Raw genomic sequence first — 21954 nt, 5'->3', positions numbered from 1 at the left:
GTAGGCGTGACAGTTGCCGAAGTCTCAATGGGGGTTGGAACTTCCAGATCAAAGCTGGAATGGCTACCCACTACACTCTTATTTATTTATTTATTTATTTATTTATTTATTTATTTATCATCAAGTTTGAGGCTGCCCGCATGAGCATATTAGGTGTGGGACGGGTGTGGGAGTTACCTTCTGGAATGTAGGCAACTAATCAGTGGCTATCCCACTTAAAATCATTCCCTCAGAACCCACTACCCACCCATAGTCACACCGGTGAATGAGTACCTTAAGAGATCCTCATTCATGCGTCAGAAAATAGTAACAAGTCTGGTCTTCTGTAGATCTTACACAGGTAATCACACCTTTGGTGAGTTCACAATACAATGAGCATGTCATACCCAGAAAACTTTTGTGGCACTCTTCTCCATTCTCTTGCTCTTAAATTCTTTCCATCCCATGTTCACAATGTTCCCTGAGCCTTGCTGGGGGTGATGTACATGACTTGTTTTAAGCCAAATAATCTACTATCACTTATTCTCCACAATTTTACTACCCATGATCTCTACCTTAACTACCCCACTCTGCAGAAAAAAAAAAGTTTATGTTATGATGTTTGAGAGACACCAATTTGACATCATGTTCATTTAGCACAGCAGAGAGTTCTCTGTTGGGGCCTAAGGCCCCTCCAGCTACAGACTCCTGGGCAGATTTACAGTACAAGGCATCAGTCTTCTTTTGTAGAATGGGCATCAAACCCAATTAGAAAGGATTTGGCTACTGTCATAGTGTCATGCACTAGTAGGCTTATCTTGCCAAGGAGGTTATTTTTATCAATTGCTATTTGAAATAAATAACAGTACAGCAAATAATTAATTTTTAAAAACCATTTTGTTAAAGTTAACATCCTAGTTATATATAAAAATGGGCTTGTTGAAAAAAGAAAGAAGCCGGGCAGTGTTGGAGCACGCCTTTAATCCCAGCACTCAGGAGGCAGGGGCAGACAGATCTCTATGAGTTCAAGGTCTTCCTGGGCTACAGAGTAAGTTCCAGGAAAGGTGCACAGCTATACAGAGACTGTCTCGGAAAAAAAAAAAAGAAGAGAAAAGAAAAAAGATAGAAAAAAAATGACTCAAAGTCTGGTGTGGTGGCACACAACTTTACTTCCAGTCTTCCGACTGAGGATCACAAGTTCTGGGCAAGACTGCAAGAGTCTTGCTCCCTTCTATCCGTTGATGGCTACATCACAAAGCACAGAACTTGATGGATGCTATACATTATAACTACTAGTAAGAATATATTTGAGAAAAAGAAAATAATGAAACAAATATAGGAAGTAGAAATCCAAAACTTTAGGATTTGGAGTACTTTGTTCATGGTCCACCCAATTCATCTAATTTTACAATTGTAGAAATGAAAATTATTTTGATTGTGTTAAATAATATAATATTCTTCCTAAAGCAACTACAGGGAAGAAGCAAAGTAGAGAAACAAACCAAAAGAAGAGGAAAAGACTGCTGCTTACTTTCTGAGGACAATGGTGAGGGGTGTCTGGCCTTGGATTCTAACGGTGTTTCTTTCTGGTGTTTTGACAGATGGATCTTGTCTTCCCCTTGGCTGGGTGTTGCAGACATTCCCATTGGGTTTTCTCTGCCAACTGAAATTAAGATATTTAAAAATTGAAAGACACTATCGTTTCAAAATCCCAATTTCTTCTCAAAATGTTCACCATATGCTCAGCACCAAGTCTAAGTTTTCCCATTGTTTGCATTTGCCTATTAAGATCATTTCACTCCTATCACACAGTTCCCAGAAAATGACTTTTCATTCTTACCAGCAGGCTATGCATAAATTGCATTCCTATAAACCCTATTCACTGTTCCTGTATTCCAAACAACAAGCAACAGCTTAACATCTCAATACAAATCAAATGACTTATTCAAGATATTTTCCTTACAGATTCTAAATGGGAGCTACTTGAGTAATCTGCTGTTTTTCCTTCCTCAAAGAAAAAACTGAGCAAAGCATCATTCAAACAGAACTTCATGCAATCTTACCAGAATATCTAACCAGAGAAATATATATATATATCTATGAATGAAAAAGAAACTAGCTACTTTTCTGTCATCTATAAAAAAAGCAAGTAGTTTGGGAGGCTGCTTCAAAAATAGATATCTCCAGCTTCGTTGAACAATGTCTATTTAAGCTCTATTCAAAAGTGTTACTTATGTTTAGAATTTCAAAATTAAGTTGTGTTTGTTCTTTAGGATCAAGCATAAGAAAGGTGATAACTTTTAAATGACAGTAATTTAGATTATGGATGTCAAGTTTTAGAGAGTGCATTGCAACATTTATATAGATGCCTGACTACATAAGATTATAAGCAGTAACACCACAACTTCACTCAAAAACTCAGATGACCATAAAATTAGACAGCATGAAAACTTCCTAGGTGTGGAGTGAGTGATACTTAATGACATGAATGATGCACAGACATCAGTATACTGGTGTCTGAAGAACTGCCTGGGACATTGTACCTTAGTTATATCCTGCAAGGGTTATAAGGTGTAATTCCAGGATAGTGAGATTTTCAACACCAAGTCCTATGAAGCATTGGTTTTCCCATGATGTCTACTTATAGCATAATGTTTAAGCACTGGAGATGGATGACAATAAAGGAATTCAAAATAAAAAGTCAAGTTGACTAGACTTCTACACGCTCACTGGGTAAAGATTGCTAAACATAACTTAAGGTCCATTTGCCTATGAATAAAATAAATATCTGGAATTATGACAGAATATGAACCAATCTTCTAGTTACTGTCATAATCTCAGAAAAAAGGAAGTACATAAGACATAGCGTTGGTATTTATGGGGTTACAGCTGAGAGGGGGACATACTTAAACCATGGCCTCTCATACATATGGAAAGTACTTCACAAGACCTATGCAACAGGTATTCAGGAATATAATGAAGAAACTAACATCCCAGTCCAGAGACAAGCACAGAAGGGGCTGCACATAGGATCAGCTCAGATATGACTATGAATTAAGAAATAATGCCTTCAGTCTCTGTACCTTCCTTGTAATAATTTCTCAAGGTTCTACCTGGGACTCTCCAATGGGTTGAGGACATCTTTTTCTATGGAAAATATGTTTTCTGTAAATGCAAGAGCAAGGAAGCTCCTGTTTCTCTATGCAGAGGGAGCAGGTGACTCACAGAAGGTAGTTCACACTCCAAGTACTAAAGTAGCCTTCTGATAATACTCTGGATTAGAGCCTATACTACCAGTGTGTTCCCTTATCTAGTTCACAATTGCCAAAGGAGTGTGCGGGGCTATGGATATAGCTCAAATGGTAGAGTGCTCTCCTTGCATACACAAAGCCCTAGTTTTCAGACCTAGTACCCCATAAAACTGAGCATTGCGGTATATGTGTCCAATCCTAGCACTTGGAAAGAGGAGACAGGAAGACCAGTAGTTCAAAGGTCATCTTTGGTTATTTGGGGATATAGTGAGTTTGAGAATAGCCTGGATACATGAGACACTGTCTCCAAAAAATAATTAAAATTTATATTTAAAAACTAAAATTTAAAAAAATCAAAAGTTGAATGTGAAAATTTATTAGCAGCAATGTAAAATAATTATAATGATAATAAAAGATAGATCATTTTCCTTATAGAAAATTAATTATTCACATCTGATGGTATCATTATATGCATAATGTCAATTATGTCCAGACTCTACAAAGTCAATTAGTAAAAATATTTTGTTTTATATTTAAAAAAAATAAAAAAAACAAACAAATACAATGATGAATTTCTGTCACATTTTGTAAGTGAGATTATTGTACACATAATTAGAACCTGATGAATTGGCTACTATTGCACTTAGATTTTATATGTAATTTCATTTTTTTTTCAAAAGTCAAGCAAAAATGAACTTTCTAAACACATTTTACAACAAATATCTATAAGACTTAGTAGGGGCACAGAGGCCTTTGTGCTTACAGACATGTACTAAGGGAGCCTTGAATGTTAAGCACACAGGGTTGTTTCTTCAAGAAAAGGAACCCAAAACCTGTTCTCCTACCCACAGGACTGGAGCAGACATGCTCTCTAGCCTGGTGACCTTTTTGCTATTTGTGTGGCTAAAATTTTCTGGTACTGGATCTTCCCCAGACTCTTACCTTAAATTCATTTTTCTCAGTCCAATTATAGAACCTATCTTTTGGACTTTACAAAGAGTTTTGATGTCACATCTGATCTGTTTTTAGCTTACTTTCTTGTTGAGAGTTATGTATGCTTTGTTGTATATGCAGGACTGAGGTAACCATCATCAAAATAGTTTTCACCAAACCATGCTATGCTTAAATATGACTAAAATAAACTACTTGAGGTAAGACTCCCAAAGTTTGAACATACATCAACTGCTGAGTCATATTGAGCTGAACTTCCTTCTTGCTTCCTGTGGCTCATCACTTTGCTGGCTGTGAATGTCACAAAGACCCTCAAAGACGTAAACCCAAAATCCTTTTTTTAAAACTATTATTATTATTGTTGTTGTTGTCATTTATCAGTGTGTGTGTATGATGTGTATGTATATGGGCATACACATGTCATGGCACAAATGTGGAGTGAAAGGACAGTTTTCTGCATTGTCTTGTAGTTGGTTGTTTTTACTCTTTACTCTTTGGGTGGTCCACCATCCAGCTCCCAAATAAATCACATGGAGGCTTATTCTTACTTAGGAATGCCCAGTCTTAGCTTGGCTTGTTGCTTGTCAATTTTTCTTAAACTATTGTGGTGATATTTTATCTGTGTCCCCCAATAAAGTTTATCTGAGGGTAAGAGGAAAAAGCCAGCCACTATAGTAAACATAAAAGTCAGGCAATGGTAGCATATGCCTTTAATCCTAGAATTGGGGAGGCGGAGATTCATCCAGACCTCTGCGAGTTCAAGGCCACACTGGGAACAGAGCCAGGTGTGGTGGTATATACCTTTTATCCCAGCACTAACCAAAAAGGTCTGGAGATCTGTACAGACAAACAGGAAGTGACAGAGCTGGGCAGGAAGAGGAAGTGATGTAGCAGGGTAGAGAGAGGAAATGAGTTGGCAGAACAGAAAGACATATTGGCGTGGGTATACGGGAAGTAGCTCTCTTTGGAAGCTGCAGAGTTGGTGAGGTGAGGTTAGCTGTGGCTTTTCCTATTCCTCTGATCTCTCAGGTTTTAATCCTGATATCTGGCTTTGGGTTTTTATTTAATAAGACCTTTTAAGATTCATTTTACAAGCTATCTGTCAACATTTGGCCTCCGGGCTTTTACCTTTCTCTATTTCTGTATATCTTTTCTTTCCTTCTTATTCTGTGTCTGACTGTGTGGCTGACTCCTTCTTTTTTCACTCTTTGATTTTCACCTCACAGATTTCTCCTCCTATTTATTCTCTCTGCCTGCCAGCCCTCCCTATCCTTTCTCCTGCCTCACTATTGGCCATTCAGCTCTTTATTAGATTGTTTTAGATAGGCAAAGTAACACAGATTCACAGAATTAAACAAATGCAACATAAAAGAATGCAGCACATCTTTGTATCATTAAACAAATGTTCTACAGCATAAAAAAATGTAACACATCTTAAAATAATATTCAACAACATTGCTTCTTTCCTTCCACCTTTACACGGGTTCCAGGAATTGAACTCAGTTCATCAGACTTGTACATAAAGCAACTTTACCCACTGAGTGATCTCGATAAACATAAGAAGTTCTTACTGTAATGAAAATGTAGTATCTAACCCGTATGTTTAGTTCTATGTCTTTCCAGGTTATTGAGCTAGTGTCTGTTCACTTTTTTTATAAGGAGCATAGTTCACACCATACCACCTAGTCAGACTTAGAACAAGAAAGGGCAACTTTATGTGCATGAATGAAGCCTGTGTCCTAAAACCTTGAATGAGTTTACTCTGCCTTCAGTATTCTATATGAGTAGGTCACTGAAGCTGATGAAAACTGTAACACTAATCTTAAAAGGACTTACAGTAAAAAAAAAAATTCAGAGCCAGATATTGGGGTGAAAGCTGAAAGTTCAGAGAAACAGAACAGACAGTTACTAGCTTACCTCTAGGAAATCCTCAGCCTCAAGAGAGCGAGTTCCTGTTTCCTCACACCTTTTATACCTTTCTGTGTCCTGCCATATTACTTCCTTGGATTAAAGGCGTGTGTCACCACTGCCTGGTTCTGTGTCTCTCATATAGCCCAGTGTGGCCTTGAACTCACAGAGATCCAGACAGATTAAAGGTATAATAGGATTAAAAGTGTGTGCCACCACTGCCTAACCTCTGTGTCTAATTTAGTGGCTGATCTGTCCTCTCATCCCCAGGTAAGCTTTATTGGGGTACACGATATATCACCACAGAAAGGTTCAAGTTCTAAGGATCTTGTAACCCCACACAGAGGGAGGTTTCATTACTTGGGTTTGTAAGTGTTGGTATTACCTGGAGTAATAGGAATGAGTGAGATTCCCAAATAACCCATGTATCTGGATAACAGATAGAGAACCTCCTGCCCAGTTCAGCATAATAAATGCTCATATAAATTTGAGTACTTTCAGTTTCTCTTATATATGAGATTCATATGTTCTGAGTAAAATTCATGAAAGAAGATGAAGAAGTTTTGCTATACAAACTATCACAGCTAAATGATAGTGGGAAATGGTTTTATTATAAATTCTCTATTTTCAATCATTAAATCAAATCTCAACCAAATTATACATGAAGAAATCAAGTTACAGAGAAATAATGTGATTTGCCCAAAATGATTAGAAGACATGATGAAATACTATTTCTTGCCTTCCAGAAATATCAACTTCTATCAACTGTTTAAATTATAAAAGACACACTGTGAAATATTTTCTTCAATAACTATAACAGCAATCACTTATAGAGTACTCATGGAGTGTCAGATACCCTTAGATGTTAATTCACGTGATTCTTACACCAGTTCTGTGTTAAGGTATTCTTGTCTTCGTTTCATAGAAGAGAGGCATGAGGTCCAGTAGCTGTGAGGGCACAAGGCTGCCAAGAGACCATCTGGGATCTGGACATTGACAGCTTTGCCCACATGCTAAAGCATCACCTCCCAAAGTTCTTGCTGTTTGGAGGCAGATCCCGTCCATTGGAATGCCCTTGCCTTACAGGAGTATGCAACCTCTCTGTTCTCTTCCTATCACTCTCTCCTCTCCACTCAAGCTCCTTATTGGGCACATTCTACTCTGAATTTCAAAAAATAGTGTGAAAAAGTTTGTGTTGTAAAAATAAGTTGTTGACTTGGACTGTGTTGAAATACAAATAATTCAAGACTCAACAATTTCAAAGTTTTAGTATTCTTTGCTTCTTCCTTGGAGAAGATTCAATCTATCAACCATATTTACACAGTTCAGATTCTGTAAGATTCGTATTATTCTAAAATTATAAAGATTAGCAGAGTAATTACTGAAAAAAGTTTTAATAAACACTCTATCATCCCTACAAAACCTTGTGATAGCTTTCTGGGAGAGAATTGTTTTTATTGTGGTACTTTGGAAAAAAAAACTAAGGCTTTGCACATTAAAGGAACACTGTTCCAGTGAGCTATCTCCCACTCCAATCTAGGAGAGTTTTTAAGCATTTTCTGCATCACTTTTGAAGGATCCTTTTGAAGGACCAAAGGAAGATCACCAATAACTCCCATCTCAAATACAAATATTTCCATAGGATTCATTTACTGAAAATACACACACTTGCAATTTCAAATGTTCATGGATTCAAACAAACAAACAAAAATCTTACCATAGTATAATGTTACTATTCTTACATACATATGACAAAGCAGAATCTGAGATGTTTAATTAGGTTTAAATATTGCTAGCACATAAAAATAAAACCCAGGCATGATACGTCATTGGGTGACTGTTACAGCATTTGCTCATTCAACGAATATAGCCAATTTACCTGCTCTGAACCAAGCACCATGCTGCATCTGCAGATTCTATGGGATGGGATCAAGTGCTACCTTTAACTGTCAGTGTTCAGAGAAGCCAGCTAATGCCAGAGCAGGAATGACAGGGTAAGTTACAGATGAGTACCCACTCCTGTGCTTTCCTGACCTGACAGGTAACTCAGCAATTCTCAGAAAAGTGAAGTGGGCTGAGAATGAATATCTGACCACATAAAGTTCTCACGGTAGCTCCTGCTCAGCAAAGAGCACCCTGCACATAAGAACCAAGCTTTGTGTTTTCTTTCTCTGGAATGTTCAGTGTCTGTTAAGACTCAAAAATAAATCTCTGAGAGCAGTTGCAGCTGCTTACTCTGCAGTCACACTCTTCATTATCCCAGATGGGAAACACACAAATTTGCCATAGAAGCCAAGAAGTTTTCATGGTGAGTGTGAACATGCAACTTCCCGAACACTGGGATTTCCCCCTCAGAAGCATAAGAAACCAGTGCCGGGAACTCCATGGCAGGAATCACCAATGCTTTCAAACACATCAGGATGCTCATGACTCAGTGCTATGATGAGACCTCTGAAGCAGTATCTCTGTATTTTGCTCTTACTAAAATATAATTTTAAACAGGGAAGGAAATGCAAAGTGCTCAAGGTCTACAGCAGAACAGATTGGAGAGTTTGTAATGTGATTTTTGCCTATAAGTTGACAAGTGTGGTCTCCTGGTATCTCTCATTTATCTGCAGGTCATCCCTTCTTTCCATCTCCTCTTGTATTTATTTTTATAAATTTATTAATAATTGTCATTATCTGTTCTTCCTCATCTTTTCTTCTCTGCTTCTTCCTTATTATGTGCCCTTTCATCCTTTTTTCCAGAAGCTTACTGCCTCCTGCTAGCTCTTCCTCACTCATCTACTCCACCCTGCAACCTTTTGTGTGTTCTCAAGTTATCTGCTGCCCTTCAGAGTTGCCTAGGCAGATTGCATACCCATTTGGCTGAATGGGGGTGTCACTCTGTGATAGTCTGTGGGAAACATTTTTACTAGCTCGACAATTTATAAGGTCTTAAACACAGAAACTTAAGGTTTAAATGGAGTCAATGCAGATAAATATAAATAACTAGGTCAGGTGGATATACTGTCATGATACAAGGCAAAGACTTCTGAGAGGAGAGAAAAGAACATCAATTGAGAAAATGCCTTTAGAAGATCTGGCTGTATGCAGGTGAGACTGTAGAGTACTTTCTTAATTAGTTATTGATGTGGGAAGGTAGAGCCCATTGTAAATGGGCTGGGCTGGTGGTCCAGGGTTCCATAAAAAAGCAGGCTGAGCCAGGCAGTAGTGGCACACGCCTTTAATCCCAGCACTCGGGAGGCAGGCGGATCTCTGTGAGTTCAAGGTCAGCCTGGGCTAGAGAGTTCCAGGACAGGCTCCAAAGCTACACAGAGAAACCCAGTCTTGAAAAACAAAAACAAAAAACAAAAAGAAAGAAAGAAAGCAGGCTGAACAAGCCAATAAACTGCATTCCTCCAGGGCCTCTACAGCAGCTTCTACCTCCCAGTTCCTGCTCTGTCTGAGCTCCTGCTGTAACTGCTTTTGATGATGAATTAACATATCTATCAGGCACTGTGAGTGAAATAAACCCTTTCCTCCCCAAGCTGCTTTTGGTCATGGTGTTTCATTACAGGAACAGTAACCCTAATTAAGACAGAAATTGCTAGCAGTATCATTGGGCATTGCTGTAATAGACCTGACCATGTTGTTTGGGGGAGGATTGTGGAAGGACTTTGAAGTGTTGGGCTAAAAAAGCCACAGGGTGTTCAAAGTTTGCTGAGCTGTTCCGTGGGAGGCTGGAAGATAAGGATATTGAGAGGAATGCAGATGGTAGACACCTGGTTTGTGAAGTTCTGAAGGAAGTGAGAGGGTTTTTTGAAGACTCTCTTGGAACTCTTGTATATTTTGAATTAAGAATGTGTGGTTCTAGTCATTTGGGGCTGAAAAATGGGCTGATAATAACAAGATAACAGAACCACTAAAGTAATACCTTTCTTTGCTGGGACAATTGATGCTGATTACCTGGAGCTAAGAAATCAGCAGTTTTTAAGAAGAGACCAACATCACTGAGGTGAAAACTTCTGGAAAGTGTTTCCTCAGAGTGAACACACTGAGGCTGTGATCCAGAGCCATGCAAGGTTGTACTTCATGCTGGCAACAGAACTTGGTGGTGTAAGAGTCACGTAAGTGGTACTGACTTTGAAGGCTTAAGAGGGTCATAGAGAGCAGCTGAGGTTTGGAACTCTGTGGCAGGACTGAAGTTCAGGAAGAGAGGCCATTAGCGAAAGTGCAGCCAAATTGCAGCAGAGACCCCAACATTTGGAATATGCCAGTGGAATGACTGCCAAGAACAGCAGAAGCTGTGGAGTGGAGCCAGCCTGAGCCTAGAAGATAAACTGAGTGTGCTGCAGAGAGCCAAGCCAGAGAAGTGACCCAGGTCCTTTGGAGGAGTCCAGGGGATGTAGAGTGAATCCCAGGCATTGGATGATGAGTTATTTACACTGATGGGAATTCGGTTTTTCTTTGATCCAATTGTGACTGTGCCCTGGTGCTTCCCTCTTGGAATTAGAGAATATTAAACTTTTTTTCCTTTGTAGGAGGAGCCCACAGTTGAGAGATGTTGAACTTTTAAATAGATTTTCAAGTTTTAAAGAAACTGAATTTTGAAAGAGACTTTGAACTTTTGAATGTTCTAATTTTTAAAGACTGTGGGACTCTTACAAGTTGGTGCATTTTATTTTATGATGTTGATATTAATGTGTGATCTTGGGGATGAACAAGAAAGGAAAGGTTATAGCTTAACAGTGATATGTTTGGTTGTCCAGTTGACAAGGGGTTAATTGTGCTGGCTAGTTTCCTGTCAACTGGACATAAGCTATAACTATGTACATGTGCACACACAATTTAATGTTATGAAGGACTTCAAGATAGTCAAAACTCTGTACTTTATATTAATTGCTTGAAAACTTGTGGGGAGCAGTCTTCATTGTATTCTCACACCACTTTTAGTATTAGTATAAGGAAAAAGGTCTAAGAATGGATATTTTCTTATTAAAACTGCAATGAAATTTTCAGACATTCTACATAGTCCATCATAAAGTCAAACAACTGTAAAGTATTTGAAGTAAACATACACTGGATGACTCGTGGGTAGAAGCAAACATTCTCATCTTTAGTATAAATGACTGGTTTTGCCTGTCCGTCTGGTTGAAGTCCAACAAACAGTCCTGGGCTCTTCAAAGATTCCAGACTTATAGATGCATTTTCCAGGTTCCTCTTGATTTTAAAATGACAATCAGTATCTCCAGTGCCCTACAATCAATATGACACGATTTCACAAGTGTGAGCAAACACTAGAAAGAACTGGAAACTACTCATTGTCAAGAATATTTTTCTTCTTTTTCAAGCCATCTGCATAAATCTAAAGCCTTTTTAAACTTTTTCCGTAAGGTCCAGAGACAGAGACCATATGATGGCCAAAGAGAGAGCACAGGGCTAGGAACAAAGTGCTCCAAGTCACAGATGAACTTCACCTAAAGAAAGACTACTGTGTGGTGTTCTCTTCAGAGCTGCTCACCACCAAACATGAGCACAAAATATTAAAATATGAAATTATACCTTTAGAAAACAAAGTCACACATTGCTTAACAATAAGAATACATTCTAATAAGTGAATCATCAGTCCATTTATCATTGTTATAACATCACAGAATGCATCTATACAAACACACAGATGTGTGTGTGTGTGTGTGTGTGTGTGTGTGTGTGTGTGTGTAAGATATGTGTTACAGCCTATTACTTCTATGGCCGTGGTTATCAAAAGAACATGAGATCCAATAAAGCATGAGAGAAAATATTGCAACAACTTATAAATATAAGACCTTAAGACACATCATACTGTTTTTATAGTAAACTTTTCAAACGTAAGAAGAAACATGTTCTAATGTAGTTGTACATGGTAAGTAAATATACACCATCAAAATGGGTTATAGAGCTAAACAGAGAATTCTTCAAAGGAAGAGTTTCAAATGGCTGAAAGTCATTTAAGGAATTACTCAGCATCCATAATTATCTATCAGGGAGATACAAATCAAAATGACTCTGAGATATCATCTTACACCTGTCAGAATGGCTAAGATCAAAGGCACTACAGACAGCTTATGTTGGAGAGGATGTGGAGCAAGGGGAACACTCCTCCACTGTTGGTGGGAGTGCAAACTGGTACAGCCACTTTGGAAATCAATATGGCAGTTTCTCAGAAAACTGGGAATCAATCTATCTTAAGACCCAGCTATACCACTCTTGGGCACATATCCAAGGAATACTCAATCATACCACAGGAACACATGCTCAACTATGTTCATAGCAGCATTATTCGTAATAGCCAGAACCTGGAAACAACCTAGATGCCCTTCAACTGAAGAATGCATTAAGAAAATGTGGCACATATACACAATGGAGTGCTGCTCAGTAGAGAAAAACAATGATATCATGAAATTTGCAGGCAAATGGATGGAACTACAAAATGTCATCCTGAGTGAGGTAACCCAGACTCAGAAGGACAAACATGGTATGTGCCCACTCATAAGTGGATACTAGATATAAAGCAAAGGGTAATCAGGCAACAACCCACAACTCCAGAGAAGCTAACTAACAGGGAAGACCCAAAAAGGGATGCATGGACTGCCCTAGGAAGGGGAAATAGATGAGATCTCCATGAGTAAACTGGGAATGAGAGGTGGGCAATGGAGGGTAGGGGATAGGGGACGAGAGCATAAGGGAATGGGATGGTTGAGCTGGAACAGAGAGGGAGGGGGAATGCAATGATAGAGAGAGACATCATGGGTATAGAGAAAAACCCAATGCTAGGGAAGTTGCCAGGAATCCCCAAGGATGACCCCCAGCCTGGGCTACTAGCAATAGTGGAGAGGGTGCCTGAACTGACCTGGCTTGCCCCAGAGATCAAACCGGTGAATACCCTAACTGTCATCACAGAACTTTTCTCCAATGACTGATGGAAGTAGGTGCAGAGATCCACAGACAATCACTAGACAGAGCTCCAGGAGTCTAGTCAAAGAGAGAGAAGAGGGATTCTATGAGCAAGTGCATCAGGAACATGGTGGGGAAACATGCAGGGGTGACCAAACCAAACTATTGGGAACTCATGAAAGTTGGATCAATGGCTGTGGAGCCTACATGGGACTGGACTAGGCAGGCCCTTTGCACAGTGAGACAGTTGTGTAGCTTGATCTGCTTGGGAGGCCCCCTGGCAGTAGGATCAGAATCCATTCCTGGTGCATGAGCGGGCTTTGTGGAGCCTACTACCTATGATGGGACACTTGGTGCAGTCTTGAGGCAGGAGGGAGGGGCTGGACTTGCCTCTACTAAATGTGCCTCCACATGGGAGGCCTTGCCTTCTTGTGAGAGGGAGCGGGGATGAGTTGGGAGGAGAGGCTAGGGGGGCAGGAGGAGGGAAGAGGGGGATCTTTGATTGGTGTGTAAAATGAATGAAAAATTTTTCTTAATAAAAAAACATAAAAAAGAGATAATCTCACATACCTTAAAAAAGTGGAAACAAGTAAGCAATATACATAAAGCAAAACATAATGTCACTTTAAGAATTTTGTTTAAGTTATTAAAATGTTCAAGGGGCACTTGAGAAAGACAATTTGATTACAATGTTTAGTGTACATCATTTCTGTAAAATATATAACGTGTGTTTTATGCCTGGGAAACTTGCAAGACAACTCATACTCGCTCTTTATAATGACGGTTTAGGAGAAGTATGACTACTGGCATTTTGTTTCCTTTCAAAGTAACTTAAGTATTTTATAAAGAGCATGCATTAATACTATAGACAGAAAAGAAAAACACAAAAATAAGCATGGTATAGACTAAAATACTTGTAATGCTATTTACAGTAAACATTTTACTTGTAACCCCCCCAAAGAAAGAGTTCTAGACAATGAGTTTTGTGGAAATGAATTAAGTTTCTTTTATCAACCATTTTATTTATAAAAGAAGATTATATTCTGGTCTTAGTTCAAGCATTAGGTTGCTGTCAGTAAGAAACAAATATCTGTCTGTGTCTCTCTCTTATCTTATACATATGAATTAATCAGTGTCTACCTTCTTTAGATTCTGCTTTGATTTGTCCATAGTCAAGCACCAGAAATCATCACAAAGCAAGATAACAATAGCATAAGTAAAATGGGGTAGAAACAAGTTCCTGGTGCTTGGAAAATGCAAAAGAAAGATGATAAATTTGGAGGAATCAAATAAGTCTTCCAGGAGAAGATGAAGCATTAACTAAGACAAAATTAAGTAGGGAATGGTGAGAATAGGAAAGCTTTGGCAAAGAGTCGCTAAACAAGCTTCTGGTGTGGGTAAAGAGCAAGGGGGCAAAGGAAATGTAGAAGTCAGCTCAGCTTACTCACAACACTGGAGTTCAGGCCTTAGCTTACAGCATAGCAGTCACAGGTTTACGAACATAGCTCAAAGGTTCAGGGCCAGCAAATACTGAAACTCCAAAAGAAAGTTTCAGCATTTACCCAGTTATGCATTCCTTTGCAGTTTTCAAACAACAGTCTAAAGAACCTCATTTCTTCTCTTTTCTTCTAGCATGGAGCCTTTATTTAATCTTTTTCTTTTTAATGTACTTGACTTTTTAAAAGAATCTTAAAATTTCAACAAAAAAAAAAACCAAAAAGATGGTATACTGATTCCACCTTTCTGCACCTGCCACCATGTTATTTATGATTACAACAATGAGTGAGCCCGTGTTGAAGCATTATTAACTGATACTATGGTCACATTTCTTTTATTTTAGCCCAGTGCCCTTTTGTACTCCAAGATCCTATGCTGGATATCCCATCAGTCTTCATGTCTTCTTAGGTTCCACTTGGCAGTAAGTTTATCAGGCTCCCCTTGTTCCTGACAACCTTGGAATTTTCAGAAATACTAGTCAATTGTTTGGTAGGATGCTCGCTATTAAAATGCATCTGTTTTCCTCATGATTACACTTGGATTGTGAGTATGGGGAAGACTACAGACACAAGTAACACTTAACAGATGTCTCCATCATAAGAGTTTTACACTCCCAAATTTGCATATTGTACATACAAGAAGAGAATTGTTATGTTAAGCCTGGGTCTGAGAGGTAGGGAATTAAGTTTCACCTCTTAAAGGCAGACCACCTGTACAAGTCTCTTTTCTCTTCCTATGGTAAAATGCCCCAACCTAAGAAAAACAAAGGAGAATCAGTTTATTTTGGCTTAGATGAAGACACGGCCACAGGCAAGAAAGGCATGTAGCAGAACAAGGAGAGGGTTGATCTCATTGCTTCTACATCCAGGAGAAGGAGGACAAAAAGTGGGGCCAGACTAAAAAACCTCAAAGCCATCCCAGTGATGTATCTCCTTCACAAGGAGATCCACTACTTTCCCAAACTACAGTGCTATCTGGGTAACAAATTCAAATACATGAGCTTGTGGGAAACACTTCATATTCAGAGTATAGCAATAGCTTATACAATTTACTCAGAATTCTTCTATATCAGAGTTTTTACTCTTCCAATTTACTCGTAACAATATGGACTCATGACTATTTCTTTCAGATTTAGGGTTACAATCACATGTATTATTATTTATTACACAAATTGTTTAATAGTTGACCACTGTGGGCTTTTCCAGTTGGTTTCTAAATACCTATGATACTTCTCCATCAGTAAGTGCTGGGTTTGTTCTGTTTTTATGTTTTTGTTTTTGAGAATTTCATACTATATATTTTGATCATATTCTTTACCCTCCATCACCTCCTCCCAGATTCTCTCTATCCTCCTTTGCCATCCAAATTCATATTATTTTTCTGTCTTGGGCGGGGGGAACATGGAATAGTTTGTGTTGGCAAACTCTTCCTGACCGTTAAGAATGCCCTAGAATGTGGTTGATATACCTGTTGCCACTCCATTAAAGAAATTTATTTATCCTAACTGTTGCAAACAACTTCTTGGTTAAGAGTGGGACTTTGTGTCTACCTCTCCTTCTCTATGTAGGGACTTTTTCTGGCTTGGAATTGTGCAGATTTTGTCTCTGTGAGTTCATTATGTGCATCAGTCCTACTGTGTTTGTGAAATGCTGTTTTCTTATCAACCACCTCTGGCTCTTCTTTCTACTTCGTCTCTCACGGAGATCCCTTATCCTTTAAAGGAGGGATTTGATAAAGATACCCCATTGGTCCTGAGTGCTTCAAAGTCTCTCGTTCACTGAAGGTTGTCCACTGTGGGTCTCTGTTAATTGCCATCTACTCCAAGAAGAAGCTTTTCTCCTCTGGTAGTGTGTAATGTACCTTCCATCACCCACTAGTAGTGAAGCTTCCAGTTGAGCACCAGCTCAATTTGTCCATCTTTGATGGCATAAGTATGTGGTGTCTTTAACAATAGGGTCTTACCTTTAAAGTTTGTAGAGGGTAGTCAATAGCACCGACAATAACCTGTAATGTTTGGGTAGCCTATAGGACCCCTTTGTCCAACATCTCAAAAAGATGTAACCCATCCCTGGTACTATGGATTTCTTTTTTTGGTATTTCATCTTTTCCCAGTCAGAACAGCTACACTTAATATCAAATAATAACAAATGATAGTAGATGCTGGCAAGGATGCAATGAAAACTTATTCACACTTGTAGAGGTGCAAACTAGAGCAGATACTGTGGAAATCAATATAGAGGTTCCTCAAAAACCTAAAAATCATTTTATATGGTGTCTGGTTGGCATACAGTTTGGAGTATCTATTTGGAGTATTGTTTTCCCATTACATGGTAAATCAGTTTAAACTCCTTTTTTTTTTTTTTGTGTGTGTGTGTGTGTGTGTGTGTGTGTGTGTGTGTGTGTGTGTGTTAAGAAGCTTCTACAGTAGTAGGCTTCTATGTGGCTTTTCAAAAGGCCTTCAGTGTTAGTTATCCTCTATATATCTTCTCCCCAACACTAACCTCCCATTTTCCATCCCATTTAGTCTCCCTGTTCTAATTTCTCCTTTATCCCCTTAAAACACTATATTTTATTACCCCTTCAATGACAGAGCTCATCTTCTCCCAGTCCCTTACTAGCTACCTAGCCTCTATGGATATTCTAAATAAAACATACATACCTAATATGTAAGCACAGGCATTAAGACCAGTAATTAATAAATGGGACCTCATGAAGCTAAAAAACTTCTGTATAGCAAAGGATGCTATCATCAAGCAAAGAGGCAGCCTATAGAATGGGAAAAAAAAATCTTTACTAACTATATATCTGACAGAAGGTTAGTATTTAGAATATATAAAGAACTCCAAAGAGCTGAACACCAAGAAAACAGATAACTCAATTAAAAATGGGGTATAGAACTAAATACAGAGTTCTTAAAGGGTGGAATACAAATAGCTGAGAAATACTTTTTCAAATGTTCAACATTCTTAGCCATCAGGGAAATGCAAATTACTTTGATATTTCATCTTACCCCACTTAGAATAGCCAAGATTAATAAAACAAATGACAACAAATGCTGGTGAAGATGCAGGAGAAGAGGAACACTCATTCATTACTGGTAGGACTGAAAACTGATACAGTCACTAAGAAAGGTGATATGGCAGTTCCTCAAAAAAATTTAAAATAGATCTACCACATGATCCATCTGTACCATTCTTGGGCATATATCCAAGGGACTCCGTATCCTACTTTAGAGATATATGATCATCCATGTTCACCACTACTCTAATCACAAAAGCAGGAACTGGAAACAACCTAGATGTTAACCAACTGATGAATGGATAATAAAAATGTACATCTACTCAATGGCATATTACTCAGCTATTAGAGAAATGAAATTATGAAATTCACAGGTGAATAGATGAAGCTGGAAATAACCACCGTGAGAAATACAACACAGACCCAAAAATATAATATTTCTTGTTTTCTCTTATCTGTGCATGTTAGTTTTGATTCTTTAGACATGTGTGCTACACTTTGAAGATAAACACGGTATGTTTTTAAATGATTTGTGCGTATAAGATTCATGTGTTGAGAACTTATATTCCAATGCACAATCTACAAGGTGCTGAAACTTTAATAGACAGGGACTAGTGTAAAGTTATCAGGTTAGTTTTCATCTGAAAGCATCTTAGAACCACTGAGCATTTTAATGAATTTATAAAAGTCAGCCTAACCACTGAATCCCTCTGATTTCTGTTTCAAGATGTCATTTCCTCTCAACATGTGCTCTCAATATTTACAGTGGAGTCTTGCTCTGGCTAGAGGTCTGTTGTTTGAACTTCTAGCCTCCAAAGCTGCTGTGGGATGTTCTGTATGTTAAATGTGTTGCTCTGATTGGTTAATAAATAAAACACTGATTGGCCAGGAACCAGGCAGGAAGTATAGGCAGGACAAGGAGAGAAGAGAATTGTGGGAAGTGGAAGGCTGAAGCAGAGAGACACTGCCAGTGGCCGCCAGGAGAAGATGTTAAGATACCGGTAAGCCACGAGCCATGTGGCAACTTATAGACTAATAGAAATGGGTTGATTTAAGATATAAGAACTAGATAGCAAGAAGCCTGCCACGGCCATACAGTTTATAAGTAATATAAGTCTCTGTGTGTTTACTTGGCTGGGTCTGAGCAGCTGTGGGACTGGTGGGTGAGAGAGATTTGTTCTGACCATGGGTCAGGCAGGACTGGAGAAAACTCCAGTTACACAAAGCTGTAAGATAAAGAAACCATTTTTCTTCATAAAGCCATTTTCTTTACAGTGACGAGAAACTGACTAATGTATATACCACTGGTCTGTGTAGAAACAAACCAAATAATTAATGCTGGAAACTAGTATTGGTCTGCAGAACAAAATCCTGTGGTCCTGTATTTGACTTTATCAACTTCTATTTTCAAGTTTTGCATCTAGATAACCAAGGGAAAAAGGGGGAGAAATAATCAAACAAACAAATTAAGGTAAGTATGTAGGTAAGCTTCAGTTTTATTATTGACCTATAATAGACTAATCTTTGAACTTGACAGAGGAACTAAGATATACATATACTATTTTAGAGGGAAAAAAATAACCAAGTTAACTAAGCATGCTAGCATGTACTAGAACTACTTGTGTGCATTAAGTACATTGTAGATTTTAGTCAAACTTTCTTTTTCTTTTATAATCCTTTTTTTAATAATCATTCTTCCAAACCTTAGGTCCTCTGTAAATAAGCCCATTTCCTACACAGATACCAAATTTATGAACTTTAATTTTATTCTCAAACATAACGTCTTTCCTACTGAATATTGATGTCACTTTGTACTAAAAAGCTCAAAACATTGCCTTTGATTCACACAATTTGAAAAGCCTTCCCAGGAGACATATCATTCCTCCCAACACTAACATGTGCACATATTTGAACTGCTGCTCTTTTCACACTGGAGCATAACTGCCTGTTTACACTCTTTTAACTGAAATTAAACCAGGGAAAAGGCGTGCCTTACTGCATTTCCTACAGCTCTACCAACGGGCAGTCTCTACCTCCCCACAAAGCTCGACTGTTTGTTAGCACTGTTAGAAGTCTCGGTTTTGCCAGTGTAGTTGGTCTGTGTAATACCTTTTTCTCTCTCATGTGATAATGAAAAGTGGGAGTATACCCATTCAAATTCACCATTTTGGGAAACTTCTCCTGACTACTGTCCAAATCAATCCTTTCTTTAAGCCTTCAGATAAGCAGTTGAATAATAACTTAAATGGGATTTCTGGTTTTCTGTTTTCTCCATATTATAATTGTATATATATATTTTTTCAGTGGCACCTCAAAGAATGATATTTCTCTCCTTCAAGTGAAAAACTGAGAATGAAATTTAATATAACTAAACTTTAAAGCACCATAATTTCCTTCGGTCCCTTTTCCTTAAAAACAAACAAACAATTCTGCTTTATCTCTAACCCAATATTAACTGGTTAAAAGAATTCAGATGGAAAATAACAGAAAGCATGTTCATTCTATACACAAAAGGGTGCTGTGTGGCTTCTAAATATTAACAACAATAACAAAGTATAAGAAGCTACCGCAGGGTGTCAGGTGCAGGCTTTCACCATGCATCCCACGTCTATGTTCCCTGTGGCTAGTTAGAAAAGAAAAAGTGTAGAGACTTCACCCAAAGTGACACTTTTAACTTCTCTTTCATTCAGAATTTGTTGAGCACCTACCAGATGTCAAGACTTCTGAATTTGGAATACTGTAATAAATAAAGCAACAATGTCTTTTTCATTCTATTACCATAGATTCTGTACATTCAATATTACTAATGTTCTGATCAGCCTTCTCTTCAAAAATGAATCACTTGATTTTCTATTCCTTCAGCAAATCTGTGTGATCCTGATAATAAAATCACTGTTGCTATCTTCAAGGCTCTCTGTATACCCTCTAAAACTAATATGTAGATTGTTTTCTACAATAGCATTAAATGTGAAGCCATTTGATAGAAAAGTTAACTGAAATATTTTATCTTGCATGTGGCTATACATAAATATGACATTATTAAATTGATTTCTTTAAAAATGTTTGATTAGGTAAAATATGATTTATAATTACTTTCCTAAAACCAAGTAAAACTCTGATTAGGTTTCATACTTTCTAGTTTACTGCTAACATTGTACATACTTAACCATAACTCACTTAGATAAAATATGTGTGTGAGTGCATACTCGAGTGTGCATGCTTAATATTTCAACTTCTTACCGACATGAGTTGCCCTTAATTTTTAAAAAAATATTTTCAAGCATCTTTTGAGTGAACAGAAAAAAAATAGATAAATCTTCAATGAAAGAATAGTCTTAGTTTCCTCAAACTGAGCTGTTGCCCTTCACCAGCATCCAGCTTACCACATTAGTACACTAACCTTCTTTTCTTTCAACTCCTACAGCTCAGTTTTATTTGCATTCATTCTTAGTGAGCTGGTGAGCCCCAGCCATGCTGTTCTGAAGTTGTTTCTTTTTAAACTGTCCCCAGTGAACTGTGTGCTGTTTCTTATGAACCTTATCTCTACTATATCAAAACTTATTAAAGTGATTTACTCCTACAGAATAAACATTTTCTGGTGACAGAATTAGAAACATTTGTTATAGGATCAACATCACTTGGTTTAAAGATGTGTTTATCCATAAGAAATGTTCTCGGAGGTATGCTGGCAAGCACATTGGAGCCAGTCATGCTTTTATTCAACTCAATTCATTACAATAAGCATTTGTGGAGTAACAATAAGCACCAAAGCACTCTTGGGCTTTTAAAGCATAGTGATATGAACATGCGTTACCATTTATCTCAAAGCGCATTTTTATATCTCCTTGGAGACGGTAAGTATACTTCACCTCAGCCTCTAAATATATACAAACTACAGTAATTACGATAATGTTCTCATTTGTTTTCAAAAGCAGTGTCATTCCAGAAAAAGTCTAGTGATTCCTGTCAGATACAAAGAGAGAGATAATGCTCTTCACTGGTACACATTAAGAGTCACAGGAGGAAAGGAACACAGGCTTCTTGGCTACAGAGACTCACTGACAAAACTTTACTTAAAGATTTCAAGTCACACAACCAAACTGAGTCATGAAATACATTATAAGATGCATAAAATGCTCAAGGGAAGTAGCCAGATAATTTTTAACTCTAAAAACAAAACAGGCTGCTGCTGTTGCCCTTGGTTGCTCCCCAGAAGTTGAAGGTATGGCTTTATTGCTGAAGGCACCATGCACCTTGGACATAGGACTCAAAGGGTTTGCACTGAATCTGACCAGAAAGCATCCTGTCTGAGGACTACCATTCATGGTGTTTCAAAAGGTGAAGAGTAAGCTGGCAAGGAAAGAGAGCAGTCAACAGTCTTACCCAGCAGTGACTCCTGTGAACCACAACAATGTGGCCAGCGAGGTCATGGATC

At 38.1% G+C, this 21954-nt stretch overlaps 1 protein-coding gene across 1 annotated transcript in view; it reads right to left on the bottom strand.

The window, feature by feature from the left end:
- Rp1 (RP1 axonemal microtubule associated) overlaps positions 1 to 21954 on the bottom strand; it is a 248267-nt gene that overhangs the window by 80072 nt on the left and 146241 nt on the right. Inside the window, exons 15-16 of the mRNA XM_052717680.1 lie at positions 11150 to 11327; positions 1511 to 1642 (exon numbers count right to left, since the gene is read on the bottom strand). Coding sequence (XP_052573640.1) covers positions 1511 to 1642; positions 11150 to 11327 — 310 coding nt within the window. The remainder of the gene's footprint in view (positions 1 to 1510; positions 1643 to 11149; positions 11328 to 21954) is intronic.

The sequence above is a fragment of the Peromyscus californicus genome, unplaced genomic scaffold (assembly GCF_007827085.1).
Source record: "Peromyscus californicus insignis strain IS unplaced genomic scaffold, ASM782708v3 Scaffold_5__1_contigs__length_169319896, whole genome shotgun sequence".
NCBI classification, from domain to species: Eukaryota; Metazoa; Chordata; class Mammalia; order Rodentia; family Cricetidae; genus Peromyscus; species Peromyscus californicus.
Note: the sequence above shows the minus strand (reverse complement) of the source record. Positions and strands in the feature narration are given on the sequence as shown.